The following is a 23,422-nucleotide window of genomic DNA, read 5'->3' on the forward strand; positions in this document are numbered from 1 at the left end:
CCCCCCCGGCGCCCGCTGCCTTGCTCCACCTGCCCTTGCGCCTTTTTTTTTCTTTCCCCCTGTCTGTCTCTCCACGAAACCCGGGCTGATGTGCTGTGCGAGAGGCTGGAAATGGAAGTGTTGATGCTCTGGCTTTTCCCCTGGATATTTCAGTGCGTTTCGGTGCGGGCGGACTCCATCATCCACATTGGTAAGAGAGGGAGCGGGGGGGAGGGTTGGAAAGGGACGCGGTAGATAAATAAATATATAAAGGAAGCGTCTCGTTTAGCCGCGATAATGACACGGGCAGCGGTGGAACCCAACTCCGCGGAGAGACAGGAGGACGGATGGGAGAAAGACAGCTGTATTCCGCCCCCGATTGTAAAGTTAGGGGCGAAATTCCGCCTGTGCGCCGGGCTGGGAGCGGGCAGGGGACCCGCCGGGGCCGCCGCTGCGGTCTCCCATGTGGCTGGGGAGTCTGTGCTTGGACCTGTTTGCGTGGAAAGGCTTTCTTTCCCCCCACCCCCCGCCTCCTCGCCACCGAAAACAAACAACCGCCCCCATCACCCGAGCAGGAGAGAGGCATAGTCTGAACGTGCTCGCAGGGAAAACTTTCGGGGAGATAATCCCCTGGTTTCCATCTCCTGCCGTAGCAGGTGTCAGCCAAGCCGGAATGCGGGGGGCGGAGAGGGGAACTTGGCTGGGAAAGGGTTAGAAAGGCGAGCTTTGCAGCGGCTCTTGTGTGTGTGTGTGTGTCTATGCGCGCAACTGTTGTGGTTTGAATAAGATCTCATTAAAACCCCTGGGCAGCAAGAAGGCTGTATCAGCAGTGGGAGGAAGAGGGGGATGAATAAGAGGCAAAAGGAAAGGCTGATGTGAACTTTTATGGCTTCTGGGAGCAAGGCATGGTGATGTCCGCGGGAAGCCTGGCAAGCAAAAGCGAGGCTCTGCAGTCACCTTTTGGCTGGTGTTGAAAGGTACCAGCAGGAACGAAAATGAGGATGTTTAGGGGTGGAGAGGGGGGAGAGAATCACTTGTAGAGGATGATAGAGGAGGAAACGGGAGTACGGCCGGGAAATGAAAAGCCGTAATTCCCACCAGCCTTTCGGGGAGGATAGGAGATCAGAAAAAGGAGGGGGCCGGGGCAGGAGCCATCCTGGCGAGGGGAGGCTCCACGGAGACGGGAGAAAAGTCCCGTGTCGACCCGAGGCAGGGGAGGGGAGAAGGGAACCAGCCCTGTAGCAAGTTTCCCAGCATGACGGCTCTGGGGCCGGTGAGGAGGAGGCTCCGGTCGTCGCCGCTCGCCTCCGGAGCCTGGGGGCGCAGCCAAGGCAGACAGCATTGCGGAGCCATTAAGGAGACGGGGTCAGCCCTGACCGCAGCGAGGGACTCCGGCCCAGGGGCAGTCCCCAGGGCAGGGCAGACCCCCGCGGCACCGGGGCCAGCCCCGCGGGGAGGAAGGGCGGCGGCGGGGCGGCCTTGGGGAAGGGCTGAAGTGTGGGTGAAGGAGCCTCCGCGGGTCTCGCTCTCGGCTCCGCTTCTCTTGCGCGTGGACGGTGTCACCTCGGCTTCTCCCCGCACGAACTTTAGCCCGAGTGCTGTTTGCTAAGTAAGTGCTGGCAGAAAGAGCGGTCCGCTGGGCAGGAGCGGGGAGCTGCTGTGTGCAGAGCTGTGATGCACACGGGCAGTGCACAGAGGCTCAAGCCACAGGCACGCACGGTGTGAATCAGCAGGACTTTTCCAGGCTAGGGAATAACGTTTTTTGCTTGGGTTTTTTTTTTGCCAGCTCTAAAGATCTCCCACCGCCGCGTAGAGCAGGGCAGTAAGCCTGGCGTGGGCACACACACGCTCCGTAGAGAGGGATTTTATGTAACACACATCGCCAGATGTTTTCAAGTTAACTGCATAAACAGGACAGTGAAATTAAAGCTTCCAGGTTACTGGACACAAATCCTGGCTTCACGTTCGTGCGTGCTTGTAAGCCTCAATAAAACCGCGGACCGAAAGGCAGCATCCCAGGGAGAGGCGAGCAGCGAGCAAAAAGTTGGTGGAGTTTCCAAGCCTGCTCCTTTTCCCGTCACTGGCGAAGCAAGTCCGTCACCCCGCCGTGGCTCTGGTTCAGGGCTCCGTAAATGCCGGTGGAGCAGAAGTGGCCGGGAGGAATGCTGCGCTTCCCCGTGCCCGGGACGAGGCCGCCCACGTGTGTGTGGCCCGGCCCCACAGGCGCCCGGTGTCCCCGGGGCTGCGCCACCCGGTACCGTGCGAGCCGGCTTGAGCCCTGCACGTCCCAGAGCCCTGCTACCCACGTAGCGCGGGCCCTGGGGCGGCGGGCGGACGGGCCGAGCCCTCCTCACCCTCTGCCGCCTTCCTCCCATCAGGTGCCATTTTCGAAGGCAATGCTGCCAAGGACGACGAGGTGTTCAAGCAGGCGGTGTCGGATCTGAACCTCAATGACGACATCCTCCAGAGCGAGAAAATCACTTACTCCATCAAGCTCATAGAGGCCAACAACCCCTTCCATGCGGTGCAGGAAGGTGAGCGCCTCGGGCGGCACCCACGGCGTGGGCGGGTTGGGTACGTGGAGGGGACGGGCTGAGGGAGGATCGTCCCGTCCCACCGGCGGGGAGGGAGCGCCGGTGACTGCCCGGACCTGTCCTGGCGCTCGGCTGGAAACTTTTCTTCGGTCGGGGGTTGGCGCTGTCTTACAAGGAAAGGGGAGGGACGGCGCGGTGCAGCAGCGGCGGCGGCGCCGTGCCCGGCCCAACCCAGCCGTGCCCGGCCGTGCGCAGCCCGCGCTGGGGCGGCAGCCGCGCGGCGAAGGAGAGCACAAAGCACGGAGCGCTCCACAGCGCTCCTGGCTCCGCCAGTGCGGAGGGAAGGCCGGACCACGGTCGCACCGCTGCCCCCGTGCCACCAGCACGGCCACGCGCGGACGCGGCGGGACAGGGCACGCGAAGGGTCCCGCCCGCACGGAGGGAGGGGGCGATGCGGCGCGGAGGGGCCGGGCAGGGCGCTCGGCTCTTGCGGGAGCGGCCGCGGAAGGTGCGGGGCACAAGCCGTCACCTCTCCCCGAGCATGCGGGGAGGCAGGGCCGGGGCGGCAGCGTGAGCGTGGAGCTCCCTCGGGGGGCTGGGCAGGGGGTGAGGGAGCCGCCTTCCCAGAGCTTACAAGATGTGAAAAGTAGCTACGTTGGTAAATCATTCCAATTAGATTTTTTTTTTTTTTTTAATGCAAAAGGGAAACGTTTAAATTAATCAGCTTGCCTTTACAAATAAGACTTTAAAAAGATATTATTTGTGATTTAATGAAGCGAAGATTAATTATGGCCTAGGTTATTTAAGAAGCTGTGTTTTTCAGTAGTAATTATTCTAGAAACAGAGAGCTATTTATATATCCAGACTAGAATATTAAAAAAAAATGATTCATCACCAGCCTTACCCTTAGTTTTACAGAGCACAGTGAATCTTTCCCGGTATGAAAATTTGCATTAATCCATATGTATTTATGTCTAAGTTGTGTACATGCAAATTATGGCTACAAAATTATACCAAATGTTAATTTTTGTGAACTCAGAACAATTTCTTCTGCTCTATCTTTTCCTCAGACTAGGTGCTAGCTAATATTACCAGGAGAAACAGCAGTATATGTCGTTTCAAGGGCCTCATCCTATTGGCATTAGGATCCTTCTGCTGCTCTGAAAACTTAGCAAGGTGCTATGAAAAAAAATCTTTATGAAAATGGGAAGAAAAGGACTTTAAAATGAAACTCCAGCCACATATTCAGACACCAAAGGAAAATAAAAATCTCTAAATAATGGCGGGTTGATTTATTGGCAAAGAATAACTGAACAATTGGATCTTCTTACATTTCCAAAAACTCGGTGTCCTATATTGGAGCTTATTCATATTCATGGTAGTGACAGTAGTTGGCTGGCTGAACAATGGCTTTCAACAATGTCTTTTCTCAGAAGTAAAACTGTATGAAACCATTTTGAATGCCCAGGGATCTGAGCTGACAGTCTGGTGGATGGGGTCCCTTTGCTCAATTTTGTTAAAAACAGGAAAGCATGACCTAGTGAAGGACTTTTCTTGGTCTAGTGATACGATTTTCTAATTGAGTTATTTGCTAACCTTGAAGATTGGGATTGCATTTATGAAGACTACTATGAAAATAAATTTTCTCTGTTGAAGTTCTATGTTGTATCCACAGGAAAGAGTCTGGTCAGATTTTTAGCCTTTTTGGTACAGGAGCTTTGTGCTACCTCAATATATGTAAATAAAGATGTTTTCTACTGTCCCTTCTAAGATACTCTTTCAGGGCTCATATGTCCATTGCAGTTCGAATTGCTCTTTGATGAGCTGATACCATACTGGAGAGTTAAGGAAGTAGTTGATGATTCTTCTCAATTCCAAAAAGAACTTGTTCTCTATCACTGCTTCATTAAGGCACGTCAAGGTGTCTTTTGGGAGGACTGCAGAATGATCCTTTCTGCAAGTAAAAGCTTGCCACAATGGGAGGCCTAAGAAAAGTGTCAGACTTTGCTCAATTTCCTGACTTGCTTTGTTGGTTCAGGTCAGGTCTTTTTTTTTTTAAGATTTAATTTCCTACTTTTGAAACTGTCATCCACGCAGACAGAATGATCCATGGGATATACAAGTTGCTGATGTGTTCTTACTGAGCAGTGTCTCATTACCCAGTGTTACTTGGTGTTGTTCTGGCTATTCAAAATCTCATTGTATCTCACTGTATGGATGTCCTGCTCATTTTGGTAAAATATTGCATGTATTAGTCAAAACAACCTGGAGCAAATCCACTGCCCAGACTGCTCACAGAATCTTGCTGCTGCTATGTAAAATGCCTTGACATCCACATTATTCTTCTGCAGCATCTTTCCAAGCAGCACCATGGAAATCAATGTTACCAGCCTTAGCTTCACAGGGATGGAACTTTTTTTACAAGTAAAAACTAATTTGGAATAAAAACAGACGATTGTGATATCACCACCAGAATAGTTATTGCAAGTAAACCAATCACAAATATTGTATTTATTGGAAGTGTCTTTTGCATGGTTTTGTAAGATGACATTATAAATTATCCTTAAATCCTTTTAAAAGAGTGTTGCAATCAGGGACCTTCATTTCAAGGTATTGTGCTGGTAAAATTGCGGCAAGTCATTATTCCACGTAACAATGTCTAATACACAATGACAAGGCTTTAATTACTGATGGAGATAGTTTTTAGCATGTGTTTTTCCTGGCATTTACTGTGCAGTTGGAGAACATCTGCATGGGTAGGAAGCACAGGAGAGTAGTACCAGTACGGTTTTCTTGGAGGAGCAGTGCATTCACAGAACTGAAGGCCAAAGAGAAGATACCTTGCTTTTCATACAGAGTAGTTTTCAGTGCTGGGATGTGCTGAGAACTGTTGTTAGATTTTGGGGAAAAATAAAAAAGCTCTAGGGACTTTGCTGTAGTGAGATAAGGAAACTATAGCAAGTCTATATAGCAGGATAAGTGGTAGTTTCTGGTGACTGAAATAGGTAAATAAAATTCAGAGATACTTTTTCTTCAAAGACTTGGTGGACACTCATGTTAATGGTTGTGTCAAGTGCCAGAGAACTGCAATTAAAGTATAAATTTTGTTTCCTCCTTTGTCATTCAGTTCAATGTTTATTGCATAAACAAGAGCCTGTTGTGCCGATAAGTAATGAGATTTTTTTGGCCCCATCAAACATTCGATACCAAAGTGCAGCAAATGGGTGCAAGGAACTCCAGTGGCAAGGGATGAAGCAGTAAAGAGTGAACAGACCCTGGCTGCATGCATAAAACAGGACTGTGTTGTCTGCCCTTGCCAGCAGTCATTGCATTTTGTAGAATATTGCTTTTATGCATGTGGCAATTACTTGAGGGGAAAATTATTTTCTCACTGACTGTTACAGGAGGCAATTTACATGGGGAGTCATTGTTCTTTTCATATGATTTAGAGAAATGAACTCAAATGACAAACATGAAGTTAAACTATATCTTTTCTTCCAAAAGAGTTATGTGCTGAGTTTCAGTTAAGTGCTTGTTTGTGTGTGGTGTGTATTTAAACTAGTACTTTAGTAACCTTTTTGTGATTCAAGGATTCAAATAAGTTCAAAGGTATGAACTTCTACGCTTTCAGTTCAAATTGGGATTTCTGAGCCTGTCATTAGCGTTGAGAAGGGACTGTGTGCATGACATATGGGTGGCAAACAGGTTTGCGGATGGGCTTGAAAATGCAATGGCATGTTTAAACTAAAAAAACCCAAACAAGACTTGTAAGTTTTTAAAATGTTGCTTTCAAAGGGGGCATAGTTAGCTGTAGGTCAAAACTGGGACACAAGAAAGCTAATACTTAACGTTTGTAGAGCCCTTAGGAGAAGGGATCAAAGGAGCCTGTTACTCAGAAACTGCAAAACTTGAAGCCCCTGTTTCTCAGTGGATGATGCTTACACATCTATGGAGCTTTCCTGGAGCTGAAACTTGCTGTTCCCTCTGCATAGCAATTTCAAATGAATTGTTTCTAATTTGGGAGGCCTTGTATGTGTGCTTGTTGATGTTAAAATGCTGTCAGTTCTGGAAACCAGAACAAATTTGGAAAATCAGAATGTGGTTTGAGAGCAAGAATGGTGTTCCATAAATGGGTTTATTGTCAGTCCCATACGCACTGCTGTGGTTTCAGAGCAACTCAGAGCTGCTGAGTTTTTGGGTGTCTGTGCTGTATACCACTGAGTGAATGCAATCTGTTATTATAGTCTGTAGCACTTGGTAATGATATGTACTTGACATAAAATAGAACCGACAGAATAGACTATTTCAGTTGGAAGTGACCTACAACAATATCTAGTCCAGCTGCCTGAATAATTCAGGGCTGACCAAAAGTTCAAGCATGTTGTTAAGAGCCGTGTCCAAATGCCTCAACCACTGACAGGCTTGTGGCATCAAGTACATCTCCAGAAAGGCTGTTCCAGTGTCTGACCACCTGGGCAGTAAGGAAATGCTTCCTCTTGTCCAGTCTCAACTTCCTGTGGCACAGCTTTGAACCATTCCCATACATCATACCACTGGATCTCAGGGAGAAGAGATCAGCACATGGTTCTTGATCTACCTTGTCTCAGCACATAAATTTAATGTTACAACCACAGTTGCTTTCCAGCAGTTTTATTTGTTGAGAAAGGTGTAAGCTGATCAAATAAGATGAAATAGAGAACCGTAGAACCAGACTCAGCAGCTCCATTGCTATTTACAGTTATTCATGAAATATTACATGTACAAATTATTAGGGTTTTTTTTGGGTTTAGTTTCGTTTGTTTGTTTTTAATAACCCCATGAAACAAGGCTTTATTGATTTGACTGCACTGGCTTGGGGTACTGGGTGCATAGGTAGAAACTATAGGCTGTACCTAGCTTTTTAAAGTAAAGCATTAAAAAAAAAATAATCTCATCTGCCAGAATGGCAAAGGATTGGTTTATATTGATGTACTGTCAGTTTTTCTCCAGTGTTTTCTCTTGAGTCTTTCACTGTCAGGTAACTTTATCTGCTCTTCTTCCATGCTTGAACACAGATTTCACACTGTTTTCATCGGAGTGCAAGGTCTTGTTTGGAAGTTTTGACAGGTGCACTCTGAACTCTCTGGAAAGCACATATTGTTACATACTTTTTATCCTAGGTTTAATATCAGCTTTCAACACTTTTTAAAAGCCAACCAGAAAGTGTAGGTAGGGATTCCCACCCTTGGTCAGAGAAGCCTTGCTGTGCAAGTACATGTTTTTTCTACTAGTTCTCTGCATTTAAAAGATGTTGCTCAGTGGGGTGAATGGGTTTAACAGTTTTACCTCCTTGGGCCCTCTGAGATCAGACCATGACTTATTAAGGACTGCCACAGTGAAGACATCTGTGACGTTGTCATCTCATTGTGCTTGTTTTTGTGCTCTATAGTTGTATGTCTTGGTGTATTATAAACAAGAGTGTTTGCAGAGCTGAATAAAACAGCAAATTAAAATGTCCATCTTAGTATTCATGTGTTTTTGTTACGTTGAAAGCAGTAGGAAGGAAAGGAGCTGATAGCCCATGAAGGAGTCCCTTTGGTGCTGAGGATGGCAGCAGGCTGCAGACTATGGCCCAATATCCACTTTTGTTTTGTTGGTTCATCCCTCTTGCTATTTGTTACTTGGTAGCCAACAGCTGTTCTGTTCTAATCACAGTTTAATTGCAGGTGCAAAATATTTGGTACTTTTGGAGGCAGTCCCACTTCAGCACATCCCTGGTGCAGTTTAGGTGTTTTCCCAGGCTGTACTGGGGTTAGTTCCACCCCAGCCACGTGCTCTGCCTTTGCAGGGGCTCCCATCAGTTCGTGCTGGGACGAGGCCCAGAGCTCGGTGTGAGACTGTCACACGTCGAGTGCTGCAGGCACTCAGGGGAACAAGGATGTGCTGTGGGGTCACAGCTTAGCATCCCCACAGAGCAAGAGGCTTTCTGTGGAAACACCAGCAGTGTGGATAGGACCTGATCAGAGCACAGGGTCCTGCCCCAGCTTGGCAGAGTCTGGGAGTGGAGAGAAGGCCATGAGAGGCATCTCAGTCCCTGTTTGCTGTAGGATGACAGGGTATGCCTTATTATTTTCATGCTTTGAAGTTAAAAGACTTAGTTTGAAAGGGTTGTTTTGTTTTTTTTTACTTCCTCCATCTGCATAGCAGGTTAAATGCATTTCTTCTTTCTTCTAATTGCTAATATCTTTATTTCCATGTTAGGTGTGGGTGACCCATCTATTTTAAGGGTCTCATACAGAAAATTAGCTGCAGGTTAGGCTACAGTTCTTTTTCAGTATGTAATGGTCTTTCCCACTGATCCTGCTGCTGATCCTGCTCATTTACCAAGCAGCTGCAGTTGGGTTCCTTTTGCTGGGATTTCATTATGGAAAGTATGCCACATCATTAACTGGTATGCTAGAAATTATCTGAAAGATCAGAAATAAGCAGTGTCATAAAAATGTTAGTGAACGTGCTTCAGGGTTAAATATTTTCTTTGTGTTTCTCTTATTTATGATTTTTTAAAGAAAAGATTTTTCTGAGCGCTTTGTTTGTCTGTGGCAGCTGTTCTCAGTCATTAATGTGGAGGAGGATCTGTAAATGTGAAATGAGTACACAAAACCTCCTCAGTCTGGTCTAGTTAAAATAATGGCTCAAGAAAAGGATCCTGAACTGTGAAATACAATCTGGATGTATGCATATACATGCATGCCCAAATACCCTGTACAAATAATTTAATTGCTAGACTTACTGTAATGTGTCCAGCAGGGAATATGCCTTGAGCCTTTCTCTCTTCAGAATCTTCCAGCTAGAGATGATTAGGGGATTGACTATCTAAGTATTACATTTTAATTTACATCTTCATACTTGCTGAATGAGATGAATTTAATATTTTGATGTTATTTGTCATGCTAAGGTTGAGCCATACAGTGAAAGTAGCTAAAGTTACACGTTCCTTGAACAGAGGGGATGTCATCATGTTTATTAAAACTGTGGCTTACCACAGTTGTTTACTGGAAGGAGAACAAAACAAAGCCTCAAAGCCAAGTTATACAGCTATAATACTGCCCGACTGTAAGACTACAGCACACCAAGACTGTAGCTGAAACAGTTACTTCAGATGTAACTTTTTGTCATTTCAGAGCAGCCATAGTCAAAGTCTTTTTTTAGGCAAAGATGAAAATGTTTCTCATACTTTTATTAGTAATAAATTTCCTCTGAGGGGAATTCCTGCTGTGCCTTTATTAGTCTCTGTCATCTCATGCTTAGAGGTGTTTTTTCAACTTGCCCCTCAGAAAAAAAATATTACTTAGATTTTTGTAACCATGCTGCTGTGTGAGTCTTGTAATTGTAGGAAATGTAACTTTTTCTTTTAAACCTGCAAATGTCTGTGTTTTTCTGAAAGTGCCCTGCTAGAATAAAATTGGTCCACAGAGCTCTGTTTTTTTTGGTTTTTTCTTAGCAAGAGATTTTTCCATAATTTTCAGTTATTTGAGTTGATGATTTTGAAAAATGGTTTACATATTCTGTTTCGCTTTTTTTTTTTTTGATGTAATAATACAGTGATTTTTCTTACACACGGAAATTCTGTGTGGTCCTTTCCATTTGGAAACCTATTGAAAGTGGTCAGGTTTCAGACTGAAGAATGGCATGTTTTATGCACAGGGCACACCCGAGTCCTGCAGACTTCCTTACACAGAACTGTGTCAGGTCTGAGGTTGAAATCTTGGTGTCATCCTGAGAATCCTTTCCATTTCACTCTTCACTGAGGCCAGGGAGCAGCTGATGCTGATCCTTAGTGTTGCTCCTTTCTTATTAGGATTCTTGTCAAGAAAATTGAAGTGAGATTGTTAAATAGTATACAATATTTTGAGAACCTCATTTTATATCATATGTAGATCTGTAATAATTTCAAAGGCAGACAATAATGATATGCTAATATGCCAGGTTTTCTTTCATTTACATAACTTTAGGGCAATAAATATCTGAAATGAGAACTATGTTGAAAGGCTTTCTTTTATGTTTTTTCTAATAGCTTGCATTTAATTATAATTTGGAGACTTGATTGCTGTGTTTGAAAAAGTGTTCAGGCTTGTGGGTTTGGAGTGCTTTTTATAGCCTGAAAGGTTTGTCTTATCAGGAAGAGGCTGTCTGCACTAGCACAGCTTTTGTGAAGTTCCTTTCTTCTGACCCTGTTGTGCTTGTCCATTTTTTTCCCTTCTGCCTATTACGTATTCAGTTATGTAGTAAGAAAACTGGAAAGCACTAACAACTAGTCCTTAAAGGTAGAAAGAAGTAAGAAGCATTAATTTCAAGTGTTGTTTGGCTGCATTAAAACACACAGCAGGGTTGCTACTGCTTGACCTTACTGAGAACTATTCCCTTAGCAACCTTTCATAGAGGGAGTAAAAGGACAGTAAGAAAGCAATTTCTCCCCCACATAGTCAACAGAATCATATCTAAGAAATTAATTTCGCTCATCTAAACACACCAATCTCAAACCAAAAACTCCCAGTGGGGCCAGGGACTCATTAACTATCCTATTCCTCAGTCTAGTCATTTAATCCTCTGCTTTTTAATTTACTTATCTGAGTCTTAGTGATTGTAACTCGTAACATTGCTGATGGAATGCTTTCAATATCCTTGAAATCTCATTGACAATCTGGTTTGTTCTTATTTAGAAATTGAATAAAAGGATTTTCCATAGAACTGAACATTTCTAAAGTTAACGAGAATTGCCTTTGTCAGTGGGTGAATGACCCTACTTTACACATTACACGATATTTAGGAAACACCAATTATTTGCTGCTTGATAATACTTCCAGTAGAAACTGTGTAATGATCTAGAGCATTTCCATGGCCCTTTGTCTTCTTAACTTCTCTGCTCCTATATAAAGGTCAGACTTGGGATAGTGGAAGGAGAAGTTGGCTTATGGGAGACAGAACCTCTCAGTGTCTTTGCATGTTTGCAAACCCTTGACTTAATTTTACATTGATTTAAAAAATGCTTTAGAACTCCAAGGTAAACTCTGGTGTAAATTGAGCATTACCTTGTGTGAAATATTAGCTGCATTTTAATTGAAAAGACTGATGATTGCCCATTTTCTATCCTACTCGAGAGTATTTTTGGAATGAGAACAGTTATCTGAGAAGCTTAGAGAAAAGGAACTGAGGATGTGATGTCTTCAAGGGTCAAACCATAGAGGGCCTGGATGTTGAAGTGCACAAAAAATAAAAGGGAGCAACCCAATTATCTGCTTTAAGTTTATTTTTACTGAAACTTTATTTTTCTTTTCTTTCCTTTCAGCTTGCTTTTGCCCTGAAGTTCTTCAGTTACTGTGGAAGTAACAGTGTTTTTGATATAGGTAGGACTTAGTGACCCAAACAGAAATAGAAAAAGCTTGTTCCTCCTATGGTCTGAGCAAGGTGTTTGCACAGTATGGGTCTGGATTTTTAAAGAGGCTGGAGAAGGGTAGAGGTTTCACATCTTAGGCAAGCAATCATTTTGCAAATAATCAGCCTGTGCAAGGCATTTCACTTTCCAAGAGGAGAAAAGGAATTTTTGCTCACAGGACAAGATGGAGAAAGATACGGTGTAGCAGAAGGTGAGGTTGACTAAGCCTCAGCTTGTAGAAAGCCACTTGCCCAGGACAGCTTGACATGAGAGTACCCATATCTGCCTTAAAGAGTTGTATAGTCCACATGAAAAGTTAACTCCTGTTTCAGCACTACCTAGCTTTTGTTTTGCCTTTAAACCGCCCCCCCCCCCCCCCCGCCCCCTCCCTCCTTCATAAAGGCTTAATGCATTGTTGTGTGTTGAGGGCAGTTTACATTTTTGTGACCATGGTGTGTCCTCTTTGCTTTCAAACTGCTGTTCAAAAATATAATGTAATGTCAGATAAACTCAGAGTCATCTGGGCAATGTAATTAGTGATACCTGATTCTTTTAGAATCAAATCTGCAAGCCTCAAAAGCCATTTTTCTGTCTTTGAGTAGGCTTTTTTCGGTAACCCAATATTTTTCTCAGGAAGGTGTCTCTCTGTTATCCATTTGGTTTGTTCTTATTGCCAAGTCAGGGACTGTAGAGTTGTAGTTGGTACCTTTGTGCCTGGAGTTCTTAACTAAAACTCGAGTTTCTCAAAAGCAGTTAGCTGAGGAGACTTTCTTGTCTGTGGTTGCACTTTTCAGAGGCACCTCATCACTTTTAACCATGCCCCATTTTGTATGAACAGCAGGTCCATCATTCTACCTCCTGGTGAGGTTTGTAAATATAGGTTTTTTTCTTCCAATTCTGATGTCTTTTTTTACCTGTCTTCTCTTGTTTGGCAGGATGGTGTTCCCCCATACTTCCCTCTTCCCTGCCACTGCTCAATGCAATAGATTTTGTGGAAATGCTTTTTATGATTTACTGGATTATTTTATTTCCATTGCATTTTAATCATTGTGATGACATCTGTTGGCAGCACTACACAGATAATTTGTCAGTATATTCTAAGGTTTGTAAATGCTTACTTATATCTACATGACAAAACTAAGGTTTTGTCTTTTTCATTTACATTACAAGAAGTGGAATTGCATTATGGAAATGAAAAGTGTCTCTGGAAGACTTTTTGCCATTCAGTGACCAACAGGGGAAGCCTTTAAGTTTCATGTAGCTTCCTCTGTGTTACCTGCTGCAGTGAGCCTTGCATTACAGAATTAAGTCTCTCATACTGCTTTCACTGATATGAAGGGTAATCTTAGTCTCTTAAAACCATTTTATTTTAGATTTTAACCTTTAAAGCTGTTTATCACTGACATTATAAGGAAATGGAGAGCACAAATGGACAAGAAGCCACAGCTGCTTCTTCAGGACATCCCAATAGCTCTAAAGAATGGCAAAATATCCAGAATGTAAAAAAAAAATGACAGCAGTGGTCAGTTGTATTTGCTGTAGGGCATTCTGGCAATGCTAGTAGCTAAATACATTCAGACTAAAATGGTAGTTTGGTCAAAAACACGCTTCCTAAAACTTCTGTGAACCTGAGGCGGATTATGCACTGTTGTAATTTCAAGGTATTTGTGTTTTCTTTCTTGGGTTAATTATCTCCAAAGAGATGTTGCACTTTGGGCAGCTCAACATGAAGAAAAGTACTTGGTGGGTGCAAGAAATAGCTGTTGATCAAAGATGGGAGTTCATGTCCTGCATTTACGGTGGCACTGGGGCTCTAAACAGGATTTTAGTAATCCTGACAACTGGTCTTTGTTGTTGCTGGCCTGCAGGGAGACTATTTGTAATCTCGTGTTTTGACTCTTGCCTTGAGAAGTTGTGGGTGGTTGTGTTGACTCAGTGGAAGTGGCACATCTAAAGGATGCTGTAAGAGGAAGGCGTGGAGCAGGATGTGTGTCATGTTTTGGTTCTGAAATATATTTTCTCTGAAGAATAGATGAATAAGCTGTGACATGGGGTAATTAATAGGGAATCAAATTCTTTTAGATCTCTTGTGTTTGTAAAAAGAGAAAATGTGCTTTAAAATGATGCGTTCTTTTGGGCTTTCAAGGGAGAAAAACTTACAGTCTGGAACTTGTGACAGACTTACAATGTAGGAGGTTGGGTTTCTTTCTTTTTTCTTTTTTTTTCTTCCAGAAGTAGCATTGCTAAATTGCCCAGGGGTGTAGTTTACCTCTGTACAAAACCTGTGCATGGAGTCTAAGTTAACTGTAAAATTCATACACTGTGAAATGCAGCACAGGAGCCCAGAGAACTACTGAACAAGGCCCTGGAGAAAAATATGTATCTTATATACACACAACACTTTACCTGGCTAAATTCAACTTAAATTCAGTCACGAGATGATCAAAGGACAGGCAGGAAAAGGTGTTAGCCTGGATTGCTCAGTTTGCTTTCTGGGACAATTAGTGGAACTAATAAGGTAAGATTGTTCTGTCTGAGGTTGAAGAAGAAATAGAAGGATTTTTTTCTGAGTGCAGAACAGCACAGCAACAGTTGGGAAGGCTCTGCTAGCTCCAGTGCCTCTGAAAAGTGCCTTAAGGCAAATTAAAGGCTCACATCTATTTGCCATTTAAATCTGATCCGAACTACTTTGTTGCTGAGGTGAATCAGACTTAGGAAATACAAATAAATATATAGGTTTAGAAAGTTCTGTCGTATCTCCATCTCTTCAGGGCTATTTTGAATGTATAATTTGCAAATATCTTGTCAGATTATCACATTAACTGGGAAATAGTCATATATCCTAGGGCCTTTGGAAAATGCACTTTGAAGCTGAGAATTTTAAGGGGTATTTTCAAGATTTAGCATGTTATTACAATGTTAATAAATAGCTTGAGAATTGAAGAAAAGCTTATGATACTGTTGATAAGATCGAAACTATCTGAGGAAGCTGGACTAAGTCTCCAATAGACATGCATGAGGGAAAATGAAATTGCTCCTGAAAAAAATTAGTATATATGTGAACTTTGCAATTGTTTTCTTTTTTTTTTTTTTTTTTTAATATTTCTGGTGATATTATATGTATTAAAAAAAAAGTCAAGTTATCTTGGCATTTGGTCAGAAAGTTTTCTAACAGGTATTACAAAACCATTTTCTTTATGAAACCATAGAGTCAAATGAAGATATAGTTTGATCTTGGTCTCATAAATTCTAATTTTACAAACTTCTGTGAGTTTCTTCATGAGAGGTTGTTAATATGAAATGTGCTTGTGAACTTCCCGAAAGATTACTAATTACCTTTGTATCCATATTTGCAACTAATGGTTCATGTGGGAAAAGTGTGGCCATCAATGTAGTAGAGTGTTCACACTGCTTTAGAAAATTGTGCCTACAATGCAATCATCTGAAATAATACTGAGATTTAAGTTAATGATGGGAAATATTTGCTGACAGGACTGGCCTCAAGGCATTCTTTTTCCTTCCTAAATGCTGATAAAATTGCTTGAAATGTTCTAAAGTATATTGATGGTTGTCTCAAGATGGATATATTGGCTTAAAAAAGGATTATGCCATTCTCCTTGTAATTATATTCTCTTTTTGATGAGATTTTAACAGGAAACTAATTTCATTTGTCTTTCTATAGAAAAGTATTTCTATAGAAAGTAAACTTGTTGAGACTACTAGTTATCTTGATACAGAGAAAGGTCAATTGATTTTCTGGATGCAGATCCTGGATTAAGTTTTAAATTGTGGAAGTTTAACTCTGGTTGCTGGTGAATGAAAATAGTCAGGTGAGGAGAAATGGGAGTCCCAATATATTTTCCAAGCTCTGATCTGTTAAACACAGTAAGGAAGACTAAACTTTGTGACCACTGTGTGTGTCATTGGGATTGGAGTTCCTCTTCCCAGTGCTCACGACGTGTTATCACATAGTTCATGCCTTCTCCTGACACAAGATGGGCCCAAGAAGGGCTATCTTTCCTCTTGAAAGATAGCTTGAAGTCCGTGGTCGTCTTTAGCTTCATTCCTTATTTTCTTTCCCTGCCTTCTTACTGCTGGCATCCTTTGATCACCGAAGTACCAGAGGAAGTGATGAGAAATTTGGTAAATTAGCCTGGTGCACCTCTTGGTTAATTGTATTATCACTCCACAGCACTTGCCTAAATCAGAAGTGGGTTAAACAAGATGTGGACTTGTGAAGAAATTTTTCTCCTTGGTGAGATAAGTGGAGAACTGCTGCTTGTTTCATTTTCACTCTCTGCGCTCTCTTGGTTGTGATCTGTTTCTCAGGGTTTTCTGAACTACTTGACATAGAACATTTCTTGATATTGTTGGGGGTTGGTACGATAGCTTGAATTTCATCTGCTCTTCCCTTGAGTGGTGTTGTGATTCTGGCCTTTGGGCTCTTACTGTAGACTTTGGGCTGGCTGTAGAGCAGTTGTTTTCAAATTTTTTCCATTTCCGTACCTCTGGAAAAGTTTCTAAGTGCATTGATCATTTAAATCTACTGAAACTTGGTGGTGTTGTTGGTTTTTAGGTTGTTTTTCTTAATTGCCTAGGTTGGTCTGTGACCCACAGGTTGAAACTAGTTGTAGAAGATTTAGGAAATAGTCCTTGGTGTTCACAGGACCCATGTGCTACTTACTCCTTTATTGTATTTTCCTGTGATTGCAGAGAATTGCAGTCAGTGACCCAAATGATCTTTCCAGCTTTGACCCCCCTGGCATGGAACATAAGTACAGAATTGTAGAAGGATTTAGGTTGGAAAAGACCTTCAAGATCATTGAGTCCAGCCATAAAATGACAGTATGCTCATTGTCATTAACCTCATGCTTATGTTTATTTTCCTTAAAATAGTCTGATCTTTTCTTATTTTGTAGTACTGAGGGTTTCTCTTATCATTAGCTGGCTACAAAGACAAGAAAAATTGACTGGCATTCTTGAATGATAAGCCTTTATCTAAGTGCTGACAAGCAGAGGAACGACCCCCTTGAGTTTGCCAGTCTTGTCGTTTTCTGTAGGGAAATACAATGTGAAGGAGGAGAACCCTCTGTCTTTGGAGGTATAAGCCTGAGAAATACCAAATGAAGATAAGAATTCAGGATGTCTGACAACTGTAAGCTCAGATATTGGCCTGTTTGCCAAGCATGACTTCCACTGTCATAATGCAGACTAGAAATCTTCAATAGCTGCATTTCAGTGCTTGAAAACTAGCGAGTGATTATTTCATCTTCTGTTTATATCATTCATCAAAGCAGTCTAGGCTGACAAGGCCTGGAAAACTCTCAAGGGTTTGCTGCTGTTAATGCAGTGTGCTACAGTGGGACCTTTCTTGTACAACAATGTTGCTGAGTACTTCTAATATCACAGTCTCTATTGTCACTGACTCACTGAATCATAGGAACTGCCTGTTCCTCCCCATCTGCCTCATTTGAACCGATTGCAGCAAATTCCTTGGAAGTGCTTCCCTCTGTATCTTGCATGTGAACATTTGAAGTTGATTATATTTGTTGCAATTGATAGCAAACAGTAGTTGTTTGATGCTTTATAAAAACTCAGACCATTTGCTTAAAATAGAAAATAGAATTAGTTGTGTGTTTTGATGAACTTACCTGTTTTCAGAAGTATGAATAAATCACTGTATTTGATAATGTTTTACTGCTCTAATTTATTAAATTTATTAGATGCTTCTTCAACTTTCTTCAGTTCCTAGAAGTTTAGTATGAGAACCACAACTTGCTTTCTTTTTGTTCATAGAGATTTGAAAGCATAACTTCACGACCATCAATAACCATGTGAACTTTTGCCTGGCTTGATCCTCAGCCATGTTAGAGCTGAGGTTTTAGACCACACATAACCTCATGGCAACTGTTGTTTCTAAATAGTGAAAATCCCTGTTATTTTTTACACGTAGGCTCAGAATTTGTGCACAAAAGAGCTTTCCAGGCCCATGTGTGTTTAGACTTGATCTGTGACCAACACAGTGTAACTACAGTGAGCATGAACCACATCCAGTCCTAGGGTTACTTCTACCCTGTCATGTAGTAGAGCTTGACACACTCATGGGAGTCTCCTTTGGGATGCATTTCTTCTTTCTTCCCAGGTTAGCTTGGCTCTTCAGCCTCAGTGAGTGGGTGTCTTATAAAGAGAACAACTCAACTGGTTTGTTGCTTATGCTTATTGCAGTCACTTGAAGTCTTTTGCAGGTATTTCTGAAGGTCGACGCTTGATCCTTCCACTGCAGCTCTGGGACAAAGGATTGCAAGTGTAGCATCAGCTTTAGTTCTAGCAATGAATTTTGCTGCTCTGTGAGGCTTGCCAGTATTGCCACTGCCCCATGGCAAGGGATGGGATTTGAGATAGGCAGCTGTTGCTGGGGGCAGGGTAGGAGTACCCCTCATATTTTCCATTTTCTCCCAACTGACATTTGGAATAATAGGATCTGCTTACTTGAGTGCACCGCTGGGACTTCACCTGGGGTTTGTCCCTTCACGTTTATTTCCTGTGGCAGAAGCAGATAGCCTTGACCAGAATTCTTGTGGGATCAAAATTCAATTTTGCTTAAACTTTGACCGTGGGGGAATTGAGTCCATGCTTCTGGAAGGTGCAGGCAATGGGAAAATAATTTCACAGATAGAGCTGCCCCACGAACAAAGTTGGAACAATGCTAAGTGTTGTCAAAGTTACATCCCTTTAGCTGAGACACAAGTGATCATCTCACAGGTGACAGCGTGCCCAGCTGCTGGCTGAAGACAACCAGGACTCTGTCATGGACTAACTGCTTCCAGCTGAGTCACAAGCCTCAGCAGGCTTGACTGATCTGTAAAGACTTGAAGTGGTCCATTCTGAGAGAAAGAACTGCAGTCTGATACGTGCTGTTCAATATAGGCACAAAATACAGGCTATACTGGGGAAGTTATTTTTTGAAAATTGCTCAGTCACCTTTAGAAGAAATAGGCAATAAATGTGCTTGACTGTCTTCATTAAACCCCAAAACATCTGTTACAATACTTTTTATGGTAACTGAAGTAGGTATTAAGTCTGACTGTAAAAGTTATCGATAACACAGCTTTAAAAATTTATTGCCTGTTTTACTAGTCATTGACAAATAATTTCCAGAAGGAGGCTTTAAAGGGTCTGATCTATGGAGTTCAGAGATTTGGGGTTGAGAGTATCTAGGTCTTTCAAGGAGAGTATGTTTGCAGATTTATGATTGGTATCAGATGATTTTCCAAGCTCATAGCCAGCTATTGCTAAGAGATGAGAAAGAGCTAGCCAAGTATGGACAATGGGAGAAGAAAAACAGAAAATTCCCTGCAGGGGTCTCCCAGGCCCTAATGTCAGCCATGCAGATGAAGCTTGGTATCCCTTCATGGGAATATCTTTAAACTGTAACAAGAGAAAGGTTCTACTAACCCCAGATCACTACACTGCATTTAATAATTTACTGTAGCTTCAGGAAGTGAACCTGGAAACAGGTGTGTCAGGAGATATGGCAGAACTGGAGCTGCTGGATAGTGCAAGTCATACAGAAGATAAGAGGTCCGAACCTACATTTTTTTAATCCACAAAAACTGTTACATGTAGCACAGAATGTATTCCACAGTGGATTGGAGATCCATAATGAATTTTTGAGAGCTTTCAGTGGCAAAATGTAACAAAAGTTCTTTGAAAAGGCATGCAGGCAGCTTTGCTCCTTTCTCAGCTTCTCAGAAAAATGTAAAACAAAATGCAAACAAAATTAACCCCCCTAACTGCTTATAAAAAATCCATTCAATGAGGTTTGAGAAAGAGTGGTTGGAAAACTCCTTTATTTCATCATTGGTATTTTGAAGGCTGAATAGAGTGCAGTTTTTCTGTTACAGACTTCTTATTAAAAATATTTTCCTGCCTCAGAATGTATAATTTTTGGTGACAATGATGTTTTCTGTTACCTCTGCTCATTCTCCTAGGTAAAATCCAAGGAAGCCCTTGCTGTCAGTACAGATTCTTTTTGTGGTAAAGAAGATTTTTTGTCTGAAAACTAGGTGGCTAATCAGTCTTGGACAGTGTCAGTAGATGCACAGAACCACTACCTTTTTTTACCTTCTGTAGTTCCTATTGTTTCATATAATGAGAATATTTTGGAAAAACTCCTAACTAAATTTCCAGGGAACCGTTAATTCTTTTAGTGTAGTTGGATACCTGACAACAAAGCCTTAATGTCATTTAGAAGACTTAGAAACAAATGGAATGATTTTGATCTGAGAGCTTTGGTGGACTTTGCCATCCCTGTAGTCGATGGTTGCTGGTGCCAGGGCTCACTGAGGCTGTCCCAGTGCTGCTGACCCGGCTTCTGTGCAGGCACCCTGGCAGGGAAAAGGAAAAGGAGGCAGCAGAAGAGTGGTGTGGCTGGATCTGCTGCCTGGGCAGCTGGCCAGGGGCTGCTGAGCTTTGCACACAACCATTGGAGATCTCTGCTGTGACTCTGGGCCAGTCACAGAAGGAACCTCACAAACTGCCCTTGGGACTCTTTGGTCTAATGAGGGAGCAGGATATGTTGGATTGCTCATGATTGATCATCTGGTCTCTCTGTCAAAACTTGTTACTGAAGTCTGTGTATGTGGGCAAAATTCCCTTTTAATTTCAGTGAAAAAGCTACAAACTGAGGCAAGCAAGTCCCAAAATCTGGAATTTGAAGCAATCAGCTGGCCTGTATTTCTCCCATTCTGTGAAATTCATATATATCTATATGTGTGTATATATGTCTAAAATAACTGCTCGCCATTAGGAAGATTTTGTGCATATTTCCTGTAAGGTATGTCTTATGCCAGACCCAGTCATTATAGGAATGAAATGCTTGCAGTTAGGCTGATTGCAGCCCTCCCCCCCAGACCTTGAACAGCAGTTTCTTGCGCACTCTGGTATCTCCCTTGCAGGCCCCATCTCTGCCAGGCTGGTCTTTGACAAGGTGACTCAGCCAGCAGCTGCTGAGGCACAAGGTCCCTGCAGCTCTTGCTGCACTTAGCCTTGTGTTTGCATTTGCACTGGAACTCTTCAATCAGGTACCTGCATGACCATCTCAGTGTCCTCATTTCCCGCAGAATATTGAACCCTCCACTTAGTATCTCCTTTCACTCTACACAGGCTTTCACACCACTTGAATCCCAGTAAGAACTGCTGTGATGCCTAACAATGTGTGTCTGGTAACTTACTGTAAAGACAGCTCCTGATGATTTAGTGCAACAGAATGAAGGCATATTTCCATTGAAAGTACTTTTGTTCTTTCCATTTGTTCAGCCAAACGCTTCAGAAATAGCTCTGGTGCTTGGGTTTACCTCTGCAAGCCTGAGTTTTTTGATACTGAACAATTTCTGTTTAGAAATTACTAATTAGCTGGAGACTCAGGATAAAACAAGGAGGTGTCAAATATGGTAAGAATCTCTAGGGAGGTTGCTGTGTACCTGCCCTGTGTTTGATTAGGGAGCACTTCTAAACCATAAGAAAGAGAGAAGCTGTCATTCTTGCCTCTAATGGGAGGCCTCAGAGATGGAGCTGTTAACTGCTCTAGAGACAGCACTGTGGATTTCCCTTTTGAAAGTGTCTTGAGAGATAATTTTCCTTCCCCAGATCCCTGGTGACATGGAGGGCTCAAAAGCATGTGTCTGACTTACAGCCCCTCAAAGTCTTCTTATCCAGAGGAAATCTTCCCAGGAGTCTTCATAAAGATACTTGAAAAGAAAAGTAGATCACTGCTTGCACAGGGCCATAAGATCTCATAAAAAGGAAAAGCTTTGCACAGCAGAGGATTTTTCTTTCTCTTCGTATACCCCCTAATGACTGAAATCAGTAAAAAAACCCCCAACTATAGCCTATCACACAGAAATGGAGAGGACTTGGGTTAGACAAAGTTTTTAGCTTTATATAAACCTTCTTTGTGTTTTATATAATAGCTGTGTGTCACTGTGAAGGACTCTAAAAGGGCTTTCATCAAGAGGGATTTAGATGAACACTGAAAGACAAGGTGATACTAGTACTGACTTGTTTCACATGTAGTCTTTGTTATTTTAACAATGTCAAAATTTCTGATAGCCTAGATATTTCAAAAAGGCAGATAGGTACCTGTAAATGGTTCTTCAGGATGTTTATAAGTTTCGGGCTTATAAATTGAAGTTTAAAAGCCTCAGTCTTTATCTGAAAAAAAAATGTAGTCACTTTCCAGTAAAATCTGTATTTTCTTAAACAGAAATATTTTAGCTATTGTAGACCATTTTATTGCCTATCACTGTATAGATTCTCATCTGGTTGCTCTGTAATAATACAATCTTTCTGCTCTACCTACTTGTAACAAGAATTGTGAGAATTAATTAACAAGTCCTGATAAGAATATTCAGCACACTCTTAAGTATTTTATTCTGAGAGATCTTGCCTGGAAGTGCTTTTCTTTTCCCCATGTGTATTAGGATAAAAGGTCAGGAAACAGAGTTGCAGTGTTTGACATCAGGGATGTGTGTTCAGATGGTGGGGTGAGAGTTGGCTGCTGCACCACTTGCAAGAGAGAGTCTCTGAAATTGCTGTTTTTATTGCCTTTTGATGGCTTTGCACCAAAAGTTTTCTGAGCATAGCTTCTCTACTGGTGTCAGACTTTGAAGCTGAAAGTGAAGTTAATAGCATGTTTTGTGAGAAAACTGGCAAGCTCCTGTAAAAGCTACAACCACCTGGTTGCGTAGTGGTACCTGTTTTGAGAATATTTTCATCTGTGTCTGGGGTTTTCTGCAGAGCAACCAGTAATAAATTGTTGGTTAATCACAAAAAATAGCAGGACATCAGTTCATATGGATCACTTTTATTTAAAATAACTCTTGGCTTTCCTAGTGATCATCCTTGGTCTTACCATTATTTTTTTCTGGCTTTTCTTCAATTACCAGGGATGAGTTACAGGCCTTTATTTGGTAAACTTACTAAATGACCTAGGTGGAAGGCTCTTGCATGGAATAAGTGATATGATATCGATAAAAGGCTGTTATTTTATGTGTCTTGAGAGTGGCAGTATCCTGTAATTGGATGAAAACTCCCTGGCCAAGTCCATCAAGCCTTTGAATTCTTTTCTGTGACCTTTCCCAGTCCTTGCTGTTGTCCCTTTGGTTTACATTTGTCCTCAGAGAGCTATGTCAAAGCAGGGTTTGGCCTTGATATCTGCCTGTAATTTTCTAAAGGAAAATAAAAATGAAGACTGCACCATTTCTGTTTACCTTTTAGACTGATCTTCACTTGCTACATATCTTTGATAGCTGCCAGAATGCATTTCCAGCTTCCTCGAAGATTGAGTTTACCTCCCTTCAGATCTCATTATGTTCTGCAGCTTTACTGCCCTAGGAAGCAAATACATGTATTTCTTCATCATGTTATTGTTTTTTGCCCCTTTACAAACATACTCTCTTCCATTTTTTCCCTTCTCTGAACATGTGGGTAACAGCAG

At 42.3% G+C, this 23,422-nt stretch overlaps 1 protein-coding gene across 7 annotated transcripts in view; it reads left to right on the forward strand.

Moving 5' to 3' along the window:
* Positions 1–6: 6 nt before the first annotated feature.
* GRID1 (glutamate ionotropic receptor delta type subunit 1) overlaps positions 7–23,422 on the forward strand; it is a 496,676-nt gene continuing 473,260 nt past the window's right edge. For all 7 annotated transcript variants that reach the window (XM_042033280.1, XM_042033281.1, XM_042033282.1 and 4 more), the window contains exons 1-2: positions 7–190; positions 2,358–2,513. In XM_042033280.1, coding sequence (XP_041889214.1) covers positions 112–190; positions 2,358–2,513 — 235 coding nt within the window. In that variant the 5' untranslated portion in view covers positions 7–111. The remainder of the gene's footprint in view (positions 191–2,357; positions 2,514–23,422) is intronic.

The sequence above is a fragment of the Corvus kubaryi genome, unplaced genomic scaffold (assembly GCF_017639235.1).
Source record: "Corvus kubaryi isolate FWS band 111438036 unplaced genomic scaffold, C.kubaryi_AGA036_p1.0 37357, whole genome shotgun sequence".
Lineage (NCBI taxonomy): Eukaryota > Metazoa > Chordata > Aves > Passeriformes > Corvidae > Corvus > Corvus kubaryi.